Source organism: Mandrillus leucophaeus, unplaced genomic scaffold (genome assembly GCF_000951045.1).
Source record: "Mandrillus leucophaeus isolate KB7577 unplaced genomic scaffold, Mleu.le_1.0 Scaffold338, whole genome shotgun sequence".
In the NCBI taxonomy this organism is placed as follows: domain Eukaryota; kingdom Metazoa; phylum Chordata; class Mammalia; order Primates; family Cercopithecidae; genus Mandrillus; species Mandrillus leucophaeus.
Window position 1 is genome coordinate 466,312 of NW_012103565.1, and position 17,299 is coordinate 483,610.

The 17,299-nt window shown below is 41.4% G+C and overlaps 2 protein-coding genes across 4 annotated transcripts in view; both read right to left on the bottom strand.

The window, feature by feature from the left end:
• Window positions 1–2,853: 2,853 nt before the first annotated feature.
• The window catches only part of UTP14C (UTP14, U3 small nucleolar ribonucleoprotein, homolog C (yeast)), a 24,189-nt gene continuing 9,743 nt past the window's right edge, over window positions 2,854–17,299 (bottom strand). The window contains exons 3-4 of one of the 3 annotated variants that reach the window (XM_011988742.1): window positions 11,415–11,766; window positions 2,854–8,059 (exon numbers count right to left, since the gene is read on the bottom strand). In XM_011988742.1, the coding sequence (XP_011844132.1) occupies window positions 5,261–7,570 (2,310 nt within the window). In that variant the 5' untranslated portion in view covers window positions 7,571–8,059; window positions 11,415–11,766 and the 3' untranslated portion in view covers window positions 2,854–5,260. Of the gene's footprint in view, window positions 8,060–11,414; window positions 11,820–17,299 lie in introns of those variants that run through there. The other 2 variants (XM_011988741.1, XM_011988743.1) reach the window with 2 other exon arrangements.
• ALG11 (ALG11, alpha-1,2-mannosyltransferase) overlaps window positions 3,847–17,299 on the bottom strand; it is a 23,211-nt gene continuing 9,758 nt past the window's right edge. The window contains exons 3-4 of the mRNA XM_011988740.1: window positions 11,415–12,346; window positions 3,847–8,059 (exon numbers count right to left, since the gene is read on the bottom strand). Coding sequence (XP_011844130.1) covers window positions 7,788–8,059; window positions 11,415–12,346 — 1,204 coding nt within the window. The 3' untranslated portion in view covers window positions 3,847–7,787. The remainder of the gene's footprint in view (window positions 8,060–11,414; window positions 12,347–17,299) is intronic.

The following is a 17,299-nucleotide window of genomic DNA, read 5'->3' on the forward strand; positions in this document are numbered from 1 at the left end:
AAAAAAAAAAAAAAAAAAAAACCCATATATATATATTTCAGCTAATGTATGTGGTAGGCAGAGTAATGTGGCTCAACACCCCCTCCAAAACATGTCCCGTCCTAATCCCCAGTTTGTGAATACGGCAAAGGAGAATTAAAGGTTGCAAGTGAAATTGTTTGCTCATCAGCTGACCTTAAAATAGGGAGGTTATCTTGGTTTATCCACGTGGGTGCAGTGTAATCAGAAGGGTCCTTACAAGTGGAAGAGGAAGGCAAAAGAGAAAACCAGAGAGATGGCAGCATGAAAAGGACTCAGCCTGATGTTGCTGGCTTTGAAGATGGAGGACAAGGCTACAAACTAAGAATTCAGACAGCCTCTGGAATCTGGAAAAGGCAAAGAAATGGATCTTCCCTAGAGCCTCCAGAAGGAATACAGTTAATTTTAGCCTAGTGAGATCAATTTCACACTTCTGACCTGCAGAACTGTTAAGATAATAAATTTGTGTTAACTAAGTTTGTGATAATTTGTTAGGACAGCAATAGAAAACAAATACGATATACAGGTTCATTCATTTAACATAATCAATCTGCCATTTTATAAAACTGTGATTTTGAAATTTGTTGTATTGAATACACTTTTTTGAAGCTGATGTTGACACAGGAATAAGGCAATTGAGCAAGAAGAATAAGGCATGGTGTGTTAATTATGCACTAAATGACCATGACCATTTTGTCTTATTGGATTAGTTTCTAATAGTTTCAAGTGTATAGGCTTTGTATCTTACAATGATCTTTTTGTATACAGTTATTAGCACAGTGCCAGAAATCTTTCTTGAATTAATAAATGCTAAAACATTTCCTCATTAGGACTGTAAGCTGTTTGGTGTAGGAAAACTAACTTTTTTTTTTTATTGATCATAACAATTCCAACGTTGAACATGGCCTGGAGCTTAACAGATGTTTATTTAAATACTAAGGAGTATGTCTGGGCTTAGGAAGGAGAGGGTGGTTATATTTCAGGGTGGTAGAATTCTGCCTGAAATATGTGCTCTACAATAAAAGTAAAATGTCTCGCTGATACACTGTTAAACTGAGGAAACAAAGATGAGGTAAGGTTGGTCAGATGATTTCTAAGGTCTGTTTACTATTTACATTTCATATAATTTTCATTAAATGTGGAGAATGCACATCGTAGGAGTCACCTGAGATATGTTCAGTTTTTTGTGACTATTTCCTGATGTCTGACAGACTGTTTTTTTAACCTGATGTAGAGTTACAGTCTACTCTTTTAGGGAGAATGCTGTTTGTTCACATCATGAGGCTGTAAATATTTAAAATGTTCTCACCATTGTGTTAGTTTCCAACTGACACATGGCCTGAGAGATTGGAGTATCATTAATTCTCCAACTGTTTTAGTGCTCAGGGTGTGCATATGTTTACTTTCAGGACTAGTTCAGACATAGTAAAACTGCTAGTGACTTCATGTAATCCTTATTCTGAACAGTATTTGAAAGCAAGGGAAATGAAACATGATCCCTAAAAACCTCAAACGTCTAAACAAGTCAATTAAGTGCAAAAAAAAAAAAAAATGTTTCAGGTTGGTAAATGAACAGGCCAGGCGTGGTGGCTCATGCCTGTAATCCCAACACTTCGAAAGGCTGAGGCAGGAGGATCGCTTGAGCCCAGGAGTTCAAGACCAGCCTGGGCAAGATAGGGAAACACCCATCTTTAACCGCCCCTCATCAGAAAAAAAAAAAAAAAGCTGGTGAGTTGGTGTGCACCTCTGGTTCCAGCTATTCAGGAGGCTGAGGTGGGAGAATCACTTTAGCTTCAGCCTCAGAGGTTGAGGCTAGTGAGCCATAATCCGTGATCGCATCACTGCACTCCACCTTGAGTGACAGAGTAAGACCCTGTCTCAAAAAAAAAAAAAAAAAAAAGCATGTCAGGTTACTGGGTTTGCTCCCATGACAAGACGCTTGGCTAAAGTCTATTTTAGGTAACAGTCACCAAGTTTTACTCAGCAATTTTGAATTCTTTGCTGTAAATTGGAAGTATTCACTGTGATAAGCATACATATCTGCAACATTTTCAACTGGTTTTAGTCCCTAATTCTAGACCTTACCCATTTTACACACACGATTAGCTAAATCATGTTCCTGAGCATGGCTCTGATTGCTTTGCTCTGGCTTTAGCCTTGGCCTCATCTGTTAAACTGAAACTTTTTATCAGACCTGTATGCATTAAAAAAATTTTTTTACTAGAAAAATCAGCTTCTTGCTAGCCATGTATGATAGCTATCAAATTGATCATTCTGTAAATAGTAGCAATAAGTGTATCAACACTTTGACCTCCTGCGTGTCTACTAACATTTCCATATAGTCCAAGTGAGCACACAGCACCAGAATATTGGAACAGATGCATCTCCAAAGCCAAGGGTTGCCCTACATTTAGAGTGGGAAAAGACGAAAATGAGTTAGCAGAGGAGCAGCGGGGGAGGGGAGGTAAATTACAGGATATAATTTGCTTCTAAAAATTTGTGTAACATGTTGTAGTTATATAATTAACTTTTCTATTGTACTGATAGATTTGGCACAGACATACTCTCATTGTGAATATATATGAATATATCAGTTCTAGAGTCTGGGGTTTATTTACATAAACACAAATATTCTTTATTGATAATCACACTGGTCTCTATCTCATAATTTTGCCTATAAGATGACCTTATAAAATCCCTCAAGAATTATTTAAATCAAGTGCACGAAGCTCTGCAGTTTATGTCCAAAATATTCATTAAAAAGTTTATTAAACCTGACAGCCTCTTCTTAATGTTTCACAAGCAAGACAAACTTTTATTTTTCTTTCTTCTTTAATTGGCATATGAAGCTTGGGAATATTAGTAGAACAAGGAGACTATGTGAGGCATATAAAAGGAAAGAATCCAAGAGAATGAAAAATCACTTCTTTAAACAGTGTTTAGACACAGACTTTGTATCTATTAGATCTAAATCATGTCTAAATACAAATTAAATCATATTTACAAATAATAATTACACAAAACCTATGTAACACATACTTTATAGTACACAACTGTAAATAAGAATACAAATCTCCACTGCTGTGGGTTCAAAACATAGCAGGCTTGGACCACTCAAAAATGATGTCTGAGAGGAACAGTCATCCTGAAAGTTCTGCAGACAGATGCTAGCAGACAAGCCACTTTGACACTTTTCATGCTATCATTCAGAAAAAAATAGAAGACATATACCACATTACGAACACTGATAATCATCATATGCAAATTATATCTTCCAATGACATATCTGTGATGTATGAAAATAATTTTAAAGAAATAAGCTTATAGTTTATGGAATCCCAGAAAACTTTTTCTTCCTTCACTACCTCCTCAGGAATAAGGCAGTTGAGTGGGTAACAGTTTGAATCTTATTTCAAAGTGTAGCTACAAAGTAAGAAAAAGCACTGGGCCAGGAGTCAGAATATCCAGGTTATAATCTTGATTCTTTCATGGAACAGCTTTGTGACACTGAAGGAGTCTACTAAATTCTTTAGATTTAAATTGTTCTGGTCTGTAAAGCTGAAAATAAGAGAGAACTGGGCTAATCTGTAGGGTTCCTTTCACTCCAATTTCTACCTGTCTTTTTCTAAATGGAATCATCTCTAACACAAAGTTACAATGGTGTGTCAGAACATCCTGTGACTGGTCCTCTGTTTGCTTTTTGATCTGATGACAGATGGCCTGGAGACGTATGAATAACATAACTGGGAGTAGATAAGCTGGCCACATTGATGAGTGACTGAGAGAAGAGTGCAAAGGAATAATGTACCCTTTCATTTGCCCCTTAACACAAAGATGAATCAGGCTATGGATGGGGTCAATTCACTGAACTAGAAAGGATTATATAAGCAGAAAATGCAAAAGCTATAGGTTTTTACAGCCGTATCTGCTCACACATATATTCAATTTTCCATGCTAGTTATTCAGGATAGAAGGTGCATTAAATTTATACCAATTCCTAGCTACTGGCCTAGTAACTAAGAATCTACATTGAGTTGTAATGCATTAATAAAGATTGGATTATCGAAGACATTTAGTATGTAATGCTCCCTTTAAGTAACTGTCATAATTTTTTTTTTTTTTGAGACAGAGTTTTGCTTATTGCCCAGACTAGAGTACAGTGGCACAATCTTGGCTTACTGCAACCTCTGCCTCCTGGTTTCAAGTGATTCTCTTGCCTCAGCCTCTCAAGTAGCTGGGATTACAGGCACCCGCCACCAGATCCAGCTATTTTTTTTGTATTTTTAGTCCATACAGGGTTTCACCATGTTGTTCAGGCTGGTCTCTAACTGCTGACCTCATGATCCACCTGCCTTGGCCTCCCAAGGTGTTGGGATTACAGGCGTGAGCCACTGCGCCCGGCCCTTAACTGTCCTAATTTTCAAAGTACTTTCAACCACTTTCCATCTCATTATTCCAACTCCAAAAGGTAGTAAGGACTGGAATTAACAACTTCAGATTACAGATGAAGAATCTGAGACTCAGAAAGATAAAGGAGCAGTTTTAGTGTCAAAAGGTCAGAAGTTTGTAAATGATGAAGCTGAAGGTAGGCCCAGATATGCTAACTGCTTGCCCAGTGCTCTTTTCAAAATGCCACCTTGCCATCTTACAATGCATTATGCTGGTAATAGATAATAAATACCCTGTGGATGTATCTGTATACCACATCATCACTGTCAGAAAAACAACTTGAGGTTCTCTTGAATGACTTAAACCTGACTTCCAGGCTGAGATGCGGTACTGTCAAGCGATAATGAGACCCACACAAATGTGCTGATAGCACTAAACAAAAACAATTTTCACCAGTACCTAGTATGGAAAGGACTGTTGGCAGCACCTTGGCCTCTACTGCCCTACACACACCTATAAAGCATCAGTCAGTCCCACCTCTTGACTGTATGCTTTGAGAACATGATTACACAAGTCTGTTTAAAATTTCTTTTTTAAGGAAATCATTAGGTATATTCAAAAGGGTCATCCACTGTATTGTTTAGAATGTAAATGTACCAGCATTTTTCTGTGTTCTAATGTCTGATCAATTCTAAAATGCTAGTCAATTAATGGTCATCCATTTTCTTTTTTTAAAAATGTGGCTCAACTACATGCAATATGCTGAGCCAGTTCTGGAATCCACCCTGTAGCAGAGTAAAACTGGACCAAAGGAAGTGGAATCAGAACTCCTGGTTGTCACTTTTCCAGCTACTCAATCTACAGAGTTTTTCTTCAACTCTTTATTGTGACGTGTGGTGATTCGTTTTGGATTCCACTGTATGACAGACAGGTCTGACCTTGAGGAAGACCGGTAGCCCACATCCTCTGCTTTTATGGGCTTAATGATATGACCTGGCTTGGTGACGACCTTGGGAGTAGTCAGCTTTTGGAAAGCCCTCTGGGTGTTCCATGTGGATCCTACAGGGGTCTGGATGGTCCTTTCAAATTGCCGATGGTGGGTAAATGGATACGGAAGCACTTGTACCTGATGAGCTGCTGCGTGGATGTTGCGCTTCTCACTGATAATCACATTTGGCAAATTCTTATCTTTTCTTGGAGGACCCTCAGGGGCTTTGAGAAACTGGCGTCTTTTCTTGGTACTAGGCTTTAGGCCCACACCACCCCACTCGCCCCAGCCAGGTAGAGTCAGGTCCACGTCCTTTGACTTACTCGCCTCCACAGCTTCTCTCTTCTCTTTCAAGAAATTTCTGATGACATCATCCCCAGCAAAAGCTTCCTTTATCATCTGCCTTTGGTCTCTCTCCTCTTCATCTTCCAGCTCCTCTGTTGTTGTGGGAACTGCCAAAGACCTCACGGAAGGAGACTGTGTGGTTAGGAGGTTCTGTACGTCGATCAGTTGCTCCTTCTCTTTCTTCTCCTTAGGGGCATCAGGCCGATTATTTGGGGTCCTCTCTGACTGCTGCCCTTCTAACACAGGTCTGGGAAGCTCCTTATTTTGAAAACAATCTTCTTTTCCCAGCTCTTCTAGCTCTTCCAGAGTTTGTACTCTCTCTGGCCTCTGTAGCAACAGGGGCGCCTCTTCTTCTGGGGCAGGTTCCTCTCTCTGGACCTGGGGAACAGTCCCCTCTGAACTTGCTTTTTGCTTCCTGGACTGATGGTTTTCCTTCAATTTCTGAGATAGTGCCCTCAATTCAGACAGCACCTCCTGGCTGCTAGAATCTTTTGTTTCTTGAATGCCTGCTGGCTCAGCATCCTGGTTGAGCTCAGATCTTTTTCTAAGGGATCGCCTCTCCTCAAAGTCTCTCAACAAAATTTCTTCCTCTGCCACTGGTCTTTCTCCCTCACTTTCAGAAACCTCATGGGTCGCAGGCTCTGGCAGTTGCTCAGGGTCCTCCTGGGTTGCAGCCTCTCTGGTGTCACTGGTGCAGCTTCTGAGCATCCAGGGATTCGGTCCGTCGACATTCATCTGGACTTCATTCACTACATGGGGGACAAGGAGTTCTTCCACTTCTTCTGTGCCTCCCTCCTCTTCCTCAATCTCAGAGGCTACCTGGAGTTTCTGTGTCAGTTCTTTGTTCTTGGCCAACTGTTCCTGCATAGCTTGGCGAGCCTCCAGGTCATATTTTGCCATAATTGCCTTTGACTTGGCCCATTTCCCACTGTTTTGGTGCTTAAGGCTCATTCTTTCCATCATTCTGGCATTTTCAAATTTTTCCAGTTCTTCCAATGCCACAGTTGGATTAACCTTCTGCAGCTGCTCCAACTCTTTTGAGGCTTTCCTGGCCTTTCCTTTCTTCACGACTTTGTGATACTTTTTACTTTTGATTTTCTTCTCTCTTCGAGCCTTGGCCTCATAGTAGGACTGCAGAGCCCGAGCCCTTTGAAGCTCTGCTCGGTGCATCTTTGCCTCTTCCAGGCTCATGGCTCGGAGAGAGGCCTTTTCCATGGGAGTCAGTAAAGGGTCTGTTACTGGCTGCTTGTTCTTATAGAGGAGGTTAAAAATTTCCTGCTCCAGGGGAGTTCTTGCCTTCCAGCCACTGAGCGCATGTTCAATGGGAGCAATGGCTGGCTGCTCCTTCCCCAGGGGAAAAGCCAGCTGCTCTGCCTGCTGGTTCTTCAGGACGATAGGGTCCCATTTAGAGAGGACTTGTGAGGTTTTACCGAATGCTACTTCTCTGTGGATCTGTTCAATCTTTTCTTTGTTAAGAGGTAACTCCACCACCTTCTTTGATTTGACTCTATTCAGTTGCTTTTTCACAGTGGCCAAAGAAGAAGTTTTAACAGGCTCAAGGAGATCTGCAAGGACCAGCTTTTCTCCTGATCCTTCAGAACTGACATTGAACTCTGACACTTTCAGACTAGCCTCAGACCTCTCAGCCAATTTCCGCCTATTCTTTCCATCAAGGGAACTGATTGCTTCCAGAAGCTTTTGATGCTTTCTCTCTCCATCACTGTCCCCCTCATCTTCATTCTCACTCAAGGGGCAGTTTTTTGGCAAATCCACTAATTCTTCCTGTTGGCTCAAAGCCAGAAGGCTCTCCGCAACCCGGTTCACATTCATCTTAGCAGCCAGCTTCTCTCATGTGTACCAAGAATGGAAGCTGAAGGCTAGTCATCCATTTTCTTTTCAACACTTCCTTTTATTCTAAAAGGAAATTTTCTTGTCTGTTTTCTAAAGTAAAATGATTTGACAAATGAGATTGAATTTAGAAAAATATTTACATATGAAGGTGTTTAACCAGTTTATATAAAATATCTTTAATTTTCCAGATATGGCATTACTTAAATAACTTTTCCACAGATGATAGGAATGTCACTTCAAATTCCTGATCAGAGAATCTGCTTACAGATGCACGAGCACTTTTTCTGATTTGGAGTCTCTTTTCTGCAGACATGGAAAGAATGTGAGCTATAGTTTCAGCATAGTCTTCTTCACTCTCAGCCAGAAAGCCAGTTATATCTCCTTCGTGAGGAACGACAATGTCAAGCTTTGGGCCCCCTGAATTGTGTGCAAGGATAATTGTGCCAGCTGCCATACACTCCACAACTCCTGAGAAAAAACAAAAATCATGTAGTATTTTAAGTTTTTGAGTGTGTTCATAAGAATGAGGATGAACAGAAATCTTCAAAAATTTTAAGGGACTTATGAGAAACTTAATTAAATGTCTATATGTCTAGACATTTGCTTATTTAACTTCTATAGTACAAAATAAAATAATTTTAAGTTTTTTAGTTTTCAAAGCTTCATAATAATACAATTTTTTTTTTTTTTTTGGAGAGAGAGGGTCTCACTATGTTGCCCAGGCTGGCCTCTAACTCCTAGCCTCAAGTGGTCCTCCCATCTTGGCCTCCCAAAGTGCTGGGATTTATCAGCGTGAGCTACCACACCCAGCCTGCTGCTTTATTCTTAGTTAAAATAGACAAATAGATGGAAGACTAACCTATTAAAAAAGATATATTGCAGATAATTAAAAAAGACTAGAGAATGTTAGCAAGATGGTAGAATATTAACAGGTATTAGAAAAACAAAAGGAGTAAAAAGATATCAAAAACAATTTTAATAGTTCAAATTACATTAGCAGAAAAAATAAAAAATGCAAATCACCTAAGTGAAGCATACTATTGCCGTGCTTATGTTACTGCCTGGATTTCTGGCATATTTGAGACTACTGCGTGCCCAACAACAGTGCTGAACTAAATGAAAGTTGTGGTTAGTTTCTGCCAAATGATACACATGAAATATAAATTAATCTAGCCAGCCTTTCTTAGCTGTATTCCTAGGAGAATTAAGCCCTTCAGAGAATGATTTAAGTGACTGCTTTCCCAATTATCTGAAGGATGGTACAGAGCTGGTATCATCCTGGATGTATAGGAGAGAAATTAAATAATTCCAAATGTTTCTAAAACAGTGGTGAAATCCCTGCAGAATAGAATTCAGTAGCTCATATCATATTCTGCTTGAGGTTGGAGAGCATCCTGTACTTTCTCAGAGACCTTCATCTAATCAATTTTACCCTTTCCCTCTCTACTGGCTCCTTCCTATCAGCATTGAAGCTAGAGCGCCACATGCCTCTCCTCAGGTCCTGCAATACCCATCCCTAGCCATTGTCTCTTCTTCCCGCTCCGTACTTCACAAACTTACTGAAAGTGTGGTTTGCACTTACCAACTCTACTTGTTCACTTCTGAGTGCTCAACTTTTGATTTTTGCTCATAGTCTGACTTTTGCTTCTACTTCTCCCTTAAGATTGCTCTTGCCCAGGTCACCAGTGACTGCCTTACCTTCCCCAGCATCTGGGCAGCATCGGAATCTGTGCCCTCTTCATTCTTCTCCAAACACTGTCTTCCTTGGTTTCTAAGACACTGCACTTGGCTGGCTCTCCCCCTTCTCCATTTCTTCTCCCCATTTCTCAGCTGTTTCTGTTCTCTGCATTTTGTACTGAGAGCCTCTTCTCACTCTGTACATATTCCCCAGGCGATCTTATCCACATCCATGGGAGCTTTGATAACTACCTGCACAAGGACAATCCGCATTTTGTATTTCCAGACCAGATTCCTCTCCTCAACTTCAGACTCCTATATACAAAACTACCTCCTGGACGCATGCCCTCACATGTCCCACAGATGAACTCAGACTCTGCAGGTTCAAAACTTGGCTCATTAATGGTATCTGCTCTTGGATTTCCCCTCTGGGAGAAAGTCAACACCATTCTCAGAGCTGCCCAGCTCCCAAAACCCTAGGTGGTCTTCTCTTCCTCCCTCATTTAACACATCCAGTTAATCACCAAGTCCTGGTCAATACACTGCAGAATGTCTCTCAAGCATGTTCACCTACCAAGTTCAGCTCACTAGTACCTCCATCTGGGCTGCTACAGTAGGCCGGCTCGCATCTTACTGCCTTTCCAATCTTGCTCTCCCGGCTCTTCACTGATCCACTCCCCATGTGGCCAGAATGGACTGCAGAAATCAGAAAGCTTTTGCATACAATACTTAAAATCCTGCTGTTCTTTTCCACTGGCTTAACCTGGCCCATATCACCTCTCTGTTGTCTTCCTGCTTAATGTTCCTATTGATGCATCTGTTGTCACTCCTGTCATAGTGCTGTTCCCTCTGCTGGAGACTCTCCCGTCTCTCCTGGCTAACCTCTAATTATTGTTCGGGTCCTGCTCAAGTGTCACATCACTTCCTTGGGCAACTGTTCTCTGCCCGCACAAGTCTGTGTTAGGTTTCTCTTTGGCACTTTCACATCACCCTGCACTTCCTTAGCATAGCACCTGGCACACAGCACTTGCCTGTGTAGCCTGTTGGTTCCACCAGAGGGCAGGAAGCCTCTGACAGGCCAAGCAGCTCCCGTCTCCACCACATCCCTAGCATCCACCCAAGTGCTCAGCAGACTGAATGTTTAGTAAGTTTCTATGCAAGGAAGCAGAGCAGGTCAGATCCCAGGCAAAAGGTTGGGTCAACCTGGGTCTAGTACTATACTACTAACTAGGAGTGAAAAAAGTGTAAGAGAAATTGTAGTCTTAGTTTAGAAAGTGTCACTTTTATGTTATCCTCATTTCCTCTAACAACTAACAGTGTGAGGCACAAAGCGCTTGAGAAATATACGTGGACCCAAATTAAACACAAAGTAGTACTTGGTTTTACAGCAAAATGTATTCTTAACAGGTCAGAATGGAGATAGTAGTTTGTGCCAGAATAAACAAGAGAGGCTAAAAGGCAAGGAGATTTAAGTTGAAGACTTATGATGCGATCTGGCACAAAGAGGAGGGCCAGTCCATGGTGAGGGTAGAATCAATAAAAGACTAAAAGAGTTACTGTGAGAAGTCCCTATGCAAACAGCGGTTCTCAACTTTTGATGCGTAACAGAATCACTTAAGCAGCATTATCAAAATACATCTACCTGGGCTTTGTCCAGAGATTCTCATTTGGCCATTCCGTAGGACTAGGGTAGGCCCAGGAATCTATACCAGTAAGTACGTAGTGGGGTTAGATGGGGAGAGAAAATGTTGCTGTTAAGAGCAGGGGCTATCTGGGTTAGAATCCGGGCTCTACCATTTACTTACTGTGTAACTGAACTTGAGCAATTTCTAAACCTTCCTGTGCCTGAGTTTCCTTATTTATAAAATAGGAATAACAATAACACCTATCAAATAGGGGTTTAGAGGGGCTTAAATTAGATAATACACGTAAAAATCTCAACACAGTGGCCTGCACACAGGAATTGGTCAATAAATACTAGCTGCTATTGTTAACTACTTAGTCTCAAATGAGGAAAGTGTATTTGGTGGACGAGGGGAAGAGAATTAGGGCATGATGCAGACTTCCAGAATTTCATTATTTTATCAAAAGAACCTAAAATGTGTATCTCATGGCACCAAACAAGTTGTTTAAAGGCCAAACTCACCAATCCCAAAATGCTCGTTCCACATGGTATGCAGACCAATTGTTGCTTCAGACAAATAATTCTTTAATTCATCAAATGGAATGTTTATTTTAAATTCCACATATTCTTGAACTCCTAAATCCTCAGAGAGCCTTCTCAGTTGGTTTACCCTAAGTTCATCATCTTTGTTACGACAACCTCCAATGAGGACAAGTTTAAGAGAAGGAGATGACTCAACCATCTTCTTATTCAGCAATTTAGCAAAGGCTCTGATCTGCAATGGATGATTCTTTTCCGGCCTAAACTGGCCAACAGAAACCAGCAAATGTCCTGGAGTCATCTTTTTCTCATGTAAGGGAATATCCAGAAATGTCTGCACATCACAAGGTGGATAAACAATGTTAGTGCAATTCCCAACTTTCCATAGTGAGAGAATATGGTTTAGTGTCCAAGAAGAATTGACCATGACTACATCACTGCAAGAACCAACAAGTCCATAAATAAAAGCAAATAAATAGTAGTAGATGAGCTTTACTTTGCTGAGAAAAGGATTCCTGGTAATGAAGGCTGCATTATTAAATCCAATATTTTGATTCTTCACTACAGAGAGCATGTCGGTGCTGATAGTGGGATAATGAACATAGCTTCCAACTTGGCAACCCCCTATATACTTAAACAGAGGAAGTGTAAAAGCGTATCCCATTGAATCGATGTAAACATCAGGAACACACTGCATTAGAGCTTCCCAGCCGAGAAAAATGGATCCTAGACTTTGGCCCAGCAGTGTGAAGTGAGGATACAGTGAATCTTCCACAAGATAGCGTTTCCTTAAAAAAACAAACTGCACTGGGTGAATTAATCTGATGTTAAATCTTCTGAAAGCACCTTCTAGTATCTGTTGACCGCTGACATTAACATCGCCGGTATAAACAACATAAACTGCTTCAGGATACCTAAAATAGAATGTAATGGTTAAGAATGTATTAAGTTACAAAAATTAGCCAGACATGGGGCACATGCCTGTAATCCCAGCTACTCAGGAGGCTGAGGCAGAAGAATCGCTTGAACCCAGGAGGCGGAGGTTGCAGTGAGCCAAGACTGTGCCACTGAACTCCATCCTGGGCGACAGAGTGAGACTCCATCTCAAAAAAAAAAAAAAAAAAAAGATGCCTGCTACCTACCCTGAGAGACTGAGAGCGAAGATCACGCCATTGCACTCCTGCCTGGGCAACAAGAGCGAAATTCCATCTCAAAAAAAATAAATAAATAAATAAATAAGAAAGAATATATTAGGTTAAAATCAAGCAAAAAGTTGTACATAACTATTTTTTTACAGTCATAAAGAAGATTTGTTTTGTTTTTTTTTTTTTTGAGACAGAGTTTCACTCTTGTTGTGCAGGCTGGAGTGCAATGGTGCGATCTTGGCTCACAACCTCTGCCTCCCGGGTTCAAGTACTTCTCCTGCCTTAGCCTCCCGAGTAGCTGGAATTACAGACCACCACGCCTGGCTAATTTGGTATTTTCAGTAGAGACGGGGTTTCTCCATGTTGGTCATACTAAAAATGATGTTTTCTACATTTTTTTATTGAATTAGAAGTATAGTCCTTCAAATGAGACTGTGACATCTAGTTCTTTGCCATTTCCTCCACTGAGGGTTTCACACAGAATAGGCATCAACAATAAGTGTTGATTTATGAATGAGATGTTCTAAAGAAATACTAAAAAATTTTGACAGTATTCTTAGTAAAAAATACCATAAACAAGTGTTAAGATTCAACAAACCTGTCTTCAGAGAGGATCACAGTACTAAAGCAATACTCAGGGTTTTTATCTGAAAAATGCAAAAAGGCTTTAAAAGCTAGATCTTGTGTCTATATCACAATTAGATATAATTAGTATGAAAATATCTAAAAGTATATTCTTATGACTTGTAATGCTTTGGTCTCCCTCTGTTTATAATTATTCTTTGAGTCATAAAACATTTATTGGCCAGGTGCAATGGCTCACGCCTGTAATCCCAGCACTTTGGGAGGCCAAGGTGGGTGGATCACCTGAGGTCGGGAGTTCAAGACCAGCCTGACCAACATGGAGAAACTCTGTCTCTACTAAAAATGCAAAATTAGCTGGGCGTGGTGGCACATGCCTATAATCCCAGCTACGTGGGGGGCCAAGGCAGGAGAATCCCTTGAACCCAGTAGGCGGAGGTTGTGGTGAGCCAAGATGATGCCATTGCACTCTAACCTGGGCAACAAGAGTGAAACTCCATCTCAAAAAAAAAAAAAAAAAGAAAGAAAAAGAAAACAAAAAACCCATTTATTAGGCATCTAGTATGAGATGCCAGGTTTTGGGGGTATGGAGATGAGAGAGAATCTTTATTTCAGAGGCTCAGTCCAGTGGAGAAAACAGACATGCAAAACAAATAACTGCAAAACTGTGTGCTATGCATTGATAAAGACACCCACAGGATGCTATGGAAGCCTAAAGGATGACAACCTAACTGCTCCTCTCTGGCCCCTTCCCAGTCACTCTTTACCCAGCAGCAAGAATGAGCCTTTTAAAATGTAAAAAAAGATTGTGATCTCTGGTAGCCTAAAAATGCCCACAAATTCCATTTGCTTTTTTCCTTCTTTTTTAAAGACAGGGTCTCGCTCTGTCTGTTGCCCAGGCGGGAGTACAGTGGCACGATCTTGGCATATCGTAGCCTCCACCTCTCAGGTTCAAGTGATTTTCATGCCTCAGCCTCCTGAGTAGCTGGGATTACAGGTGTGTGCCACCATGCCCGGCTAATTTTTGTGTTTTTTCAGTAGAGATGGGGTTTTGCCATGTTAACCAGGCTGGTCTCAAACTCCTGGCCTCAAGTGATCTGCCAGACTTGGCCTCTGAAGGTGTTGGGATTACAGGTGTGAGCTACTGTGCCCGGCTAGGCCACAAATTCTTTGATACTTTTCCCATTGAGAGGTGACATCTAAGTCCCCTCCCCTGGAATAACACTGGGCTCTGTGACTATTTTGACCAACAAAATATGGCAAAAATGACATTATGCCAGTTTCCCAACATAGACTCTAAGGGACTGGCAGCTCCTACTTCCTGTCTCTTGGAATGCTCATGCTAGGAGAAGACAGCTGTCATGTACGGAGTCCAACCAGCCCGAGACTGCTATGTTGTATGCAAGCCCAACTAAGTCACATGAAGAAGCTCCTCAGTGAGAGAAATGCCCGACAGCCCCCAGCAGTTCCAGTTATCCCAGCCCAAGCACCAGAAAGTGAGTGAAAAAGGCTTCAGATGGCTCCAGCCCCAGCTGCCATCTAATTGCAACAGTATGATAGAGACCAAACACGGCAGCCCCTAAACTACGTCACAGAACAGTAACCCCAAAACTGGTTTACTATAGCCCTTAGAATAAAATCTAAACTACTTTCCCTGATCACTCAAGTCCTGTGTGATCTGGAACCTGCCTCCGTCACCTCCCTTCCCATGCTCTCCTTTGCCCTCCAGGGTGCAGCCAAACTGGCATCCTTTTCTTTGAACACGCCAAGCTCCAACAAGCCTTAGGGAACTTGCAGTGGTTGTTCTCCCTACTCTGAATTCTCTTGTCATTTTCACTCGGTCTTTTCATAAGGCAGGCAGTTTAGCATGTGGTTCAGAACATAGGCTCTAGTGCCCCAGTTTTCTTCTTTGTCAAATGAGGATAATGGTAACAACTACATAAGGCTGTTCTGAGGATCAAGCAAGCTAACACATGTAAAGCACTTCAAACAATACCTGACATGCAATCATCACGCCATGAATGCAGCTGTTTTTGTCATTCAGATTTTGGTTAAGTGTTATCAGAGATTTCCCTGATCACTCAATCTAAAGTATCAAGACACTCCTATATTACCCTATTTTAACTTTTTATATAGCACTTCTCACTATTTGATATTTTTCTTCTTTGCTTATTATCTTGTCTCTCTCAACTAAAATCAAATGTCCAGGACAGAAGGAGTTGATCGATCTTGTTCCCTTAATCTCAACCTCTAGAACTGTGCCTGACATGTAGCCAGGTCCCCAGTAAATACTGCTAGGTTGAATGAAAAGTGCACTGTAGCCGGGCGCGGTGGCTCATGCCTGTAATCCCAGCACTTTGGGAAGTCGAGGCGGGAGGATCATGAGTCAGGAGATAGAGACCATCCTGGCTAACATGGTGAAACCCCATCTCTACTAAAAATACAAAAAAAAAAAAAAAAAATTAGCCGGGCGTGGTGGTGCGCGCCTGTAGTCCCAGCTACTTGGAGGCTGAGGCAGGAGAATGGCATGAACCTGGGAGGCGGAGCTCACAGTGAGCCGAGATCGCGCCACTGCACTCCAGCCTGGGCGACAGAGAGAGACTCCATCTCAAAAAAAAAAAAAAGAAAAGTGCACTGTAGTATGTGTTGAGTTAGGAAAGACTTGTAGAAATTAACTGGGGAGAAAAAGGTTATTTCAGAAGAAAAGAACACTATATAGAAAGGGAATGACTCTAGAGACAGCATGATGTGTTTGGGAAGCTGCTCCTTGTTCTGCATGTTGGAGCAGAGTATGTGTGTAGGAATGGGGAGGGATGAGAAACACGATGTGGCCAGAGCAAGATGAAAAAGTATCTTCCAAGTCATATTAATGATTTGGTTTTTTTATCCTTGTAGATGGGTTAGGAGTAATACAGGCTGCTGGGGACTATGTGTACAGATATGAAACTTTACTGCTGCCCTCAAGAGGTAGATAATCTGGTTAGAGAAGAAAAAAGTAGTATCAATGAGAGTAGGAAAAGTGTCACAGAGTTGGGAATTATGAGAATTCTTTGTATTTAGGCAGTTACAGAAGATGGCAGAGCAAATACAGGGGTAGGGGCTGGAAGCTAGGATGGGCCAAGATTACAGAAAAGTATAGCGGAGCGAATTCTGTGTGAAGGCCTTGGCACTGAATGAATGGTGCGTACCAGGAAGAAGGGTAACCATGAAGAATAACAGTTTTCCTCATATGATAAAATAATGGAACCTACTATGCTTTTTCCTTTCTAAAAGGGAATCACAAATATTTTGGGGGCATGGGGGGTGAAGATGAGGAAGCCTCAAATCTTAAAAGATGTATAACACCATATTCCTTCTAACATGGTAACTTGAGACTATCCAGCTGGTAATGATATAAAAATTTGAGTCAAATAGATACTTTCATAAAGATTACTCTTGTGTGCCACAACTGCCTGAAAGTATTCAGGCTTAAAGTGCTCTGAGGTACTTGGTATATTTCTGTTTATTATTTATTAAGTCTTCTGAATACACTCCCAAGGAGACCAGTTACTCCCATTAAATTATGCCATAAAGGGGCAGATGGTTTCCCCATCCACTGTCCATTTCTTTCTTTTTTTTTTTTTTTTTCCTTGAGATGGGTTCTCACTCTGTTACCCAGGCTGAAGTGCAGTGAGTGCACAATCACGGCTCACTGTAGCATTGACCTCCCAGGCTCAGTCAGTCTTTCCACCTCAGCCTCTGGAGTAGCTGGTGCGCATCACCGTGCCCAGATAATTTTTTGTAGAGACAGGGTTTCACCATGGTGCCCAGGCTGGTCTCAAACTCTTGGGCTCAAGTGATTCACCTGCCATGGCTTCACAAAATACCGGGATTACAGGTGTGAGCCACTATGCCCGGGTTTGTCTATTTCTTTATCATAGTAACTAAAATCAAATAAGATAAGGCATGCAGGCACATGAAAGAAATATTTTCTTATTGAGGAACAGTTTAAAAAGGAATTCATTTTTTACTTTAGGTACTTTAGAAAGATGAGGCCGGGCATGGTGGCTCACGCCTGTAATCCCAGCACTTTGGGAGGCTGAGGCAGGCGGATCACAAGGTCAGGAGATCAAGACCATCCTGGCTAACATGGTGAAACCC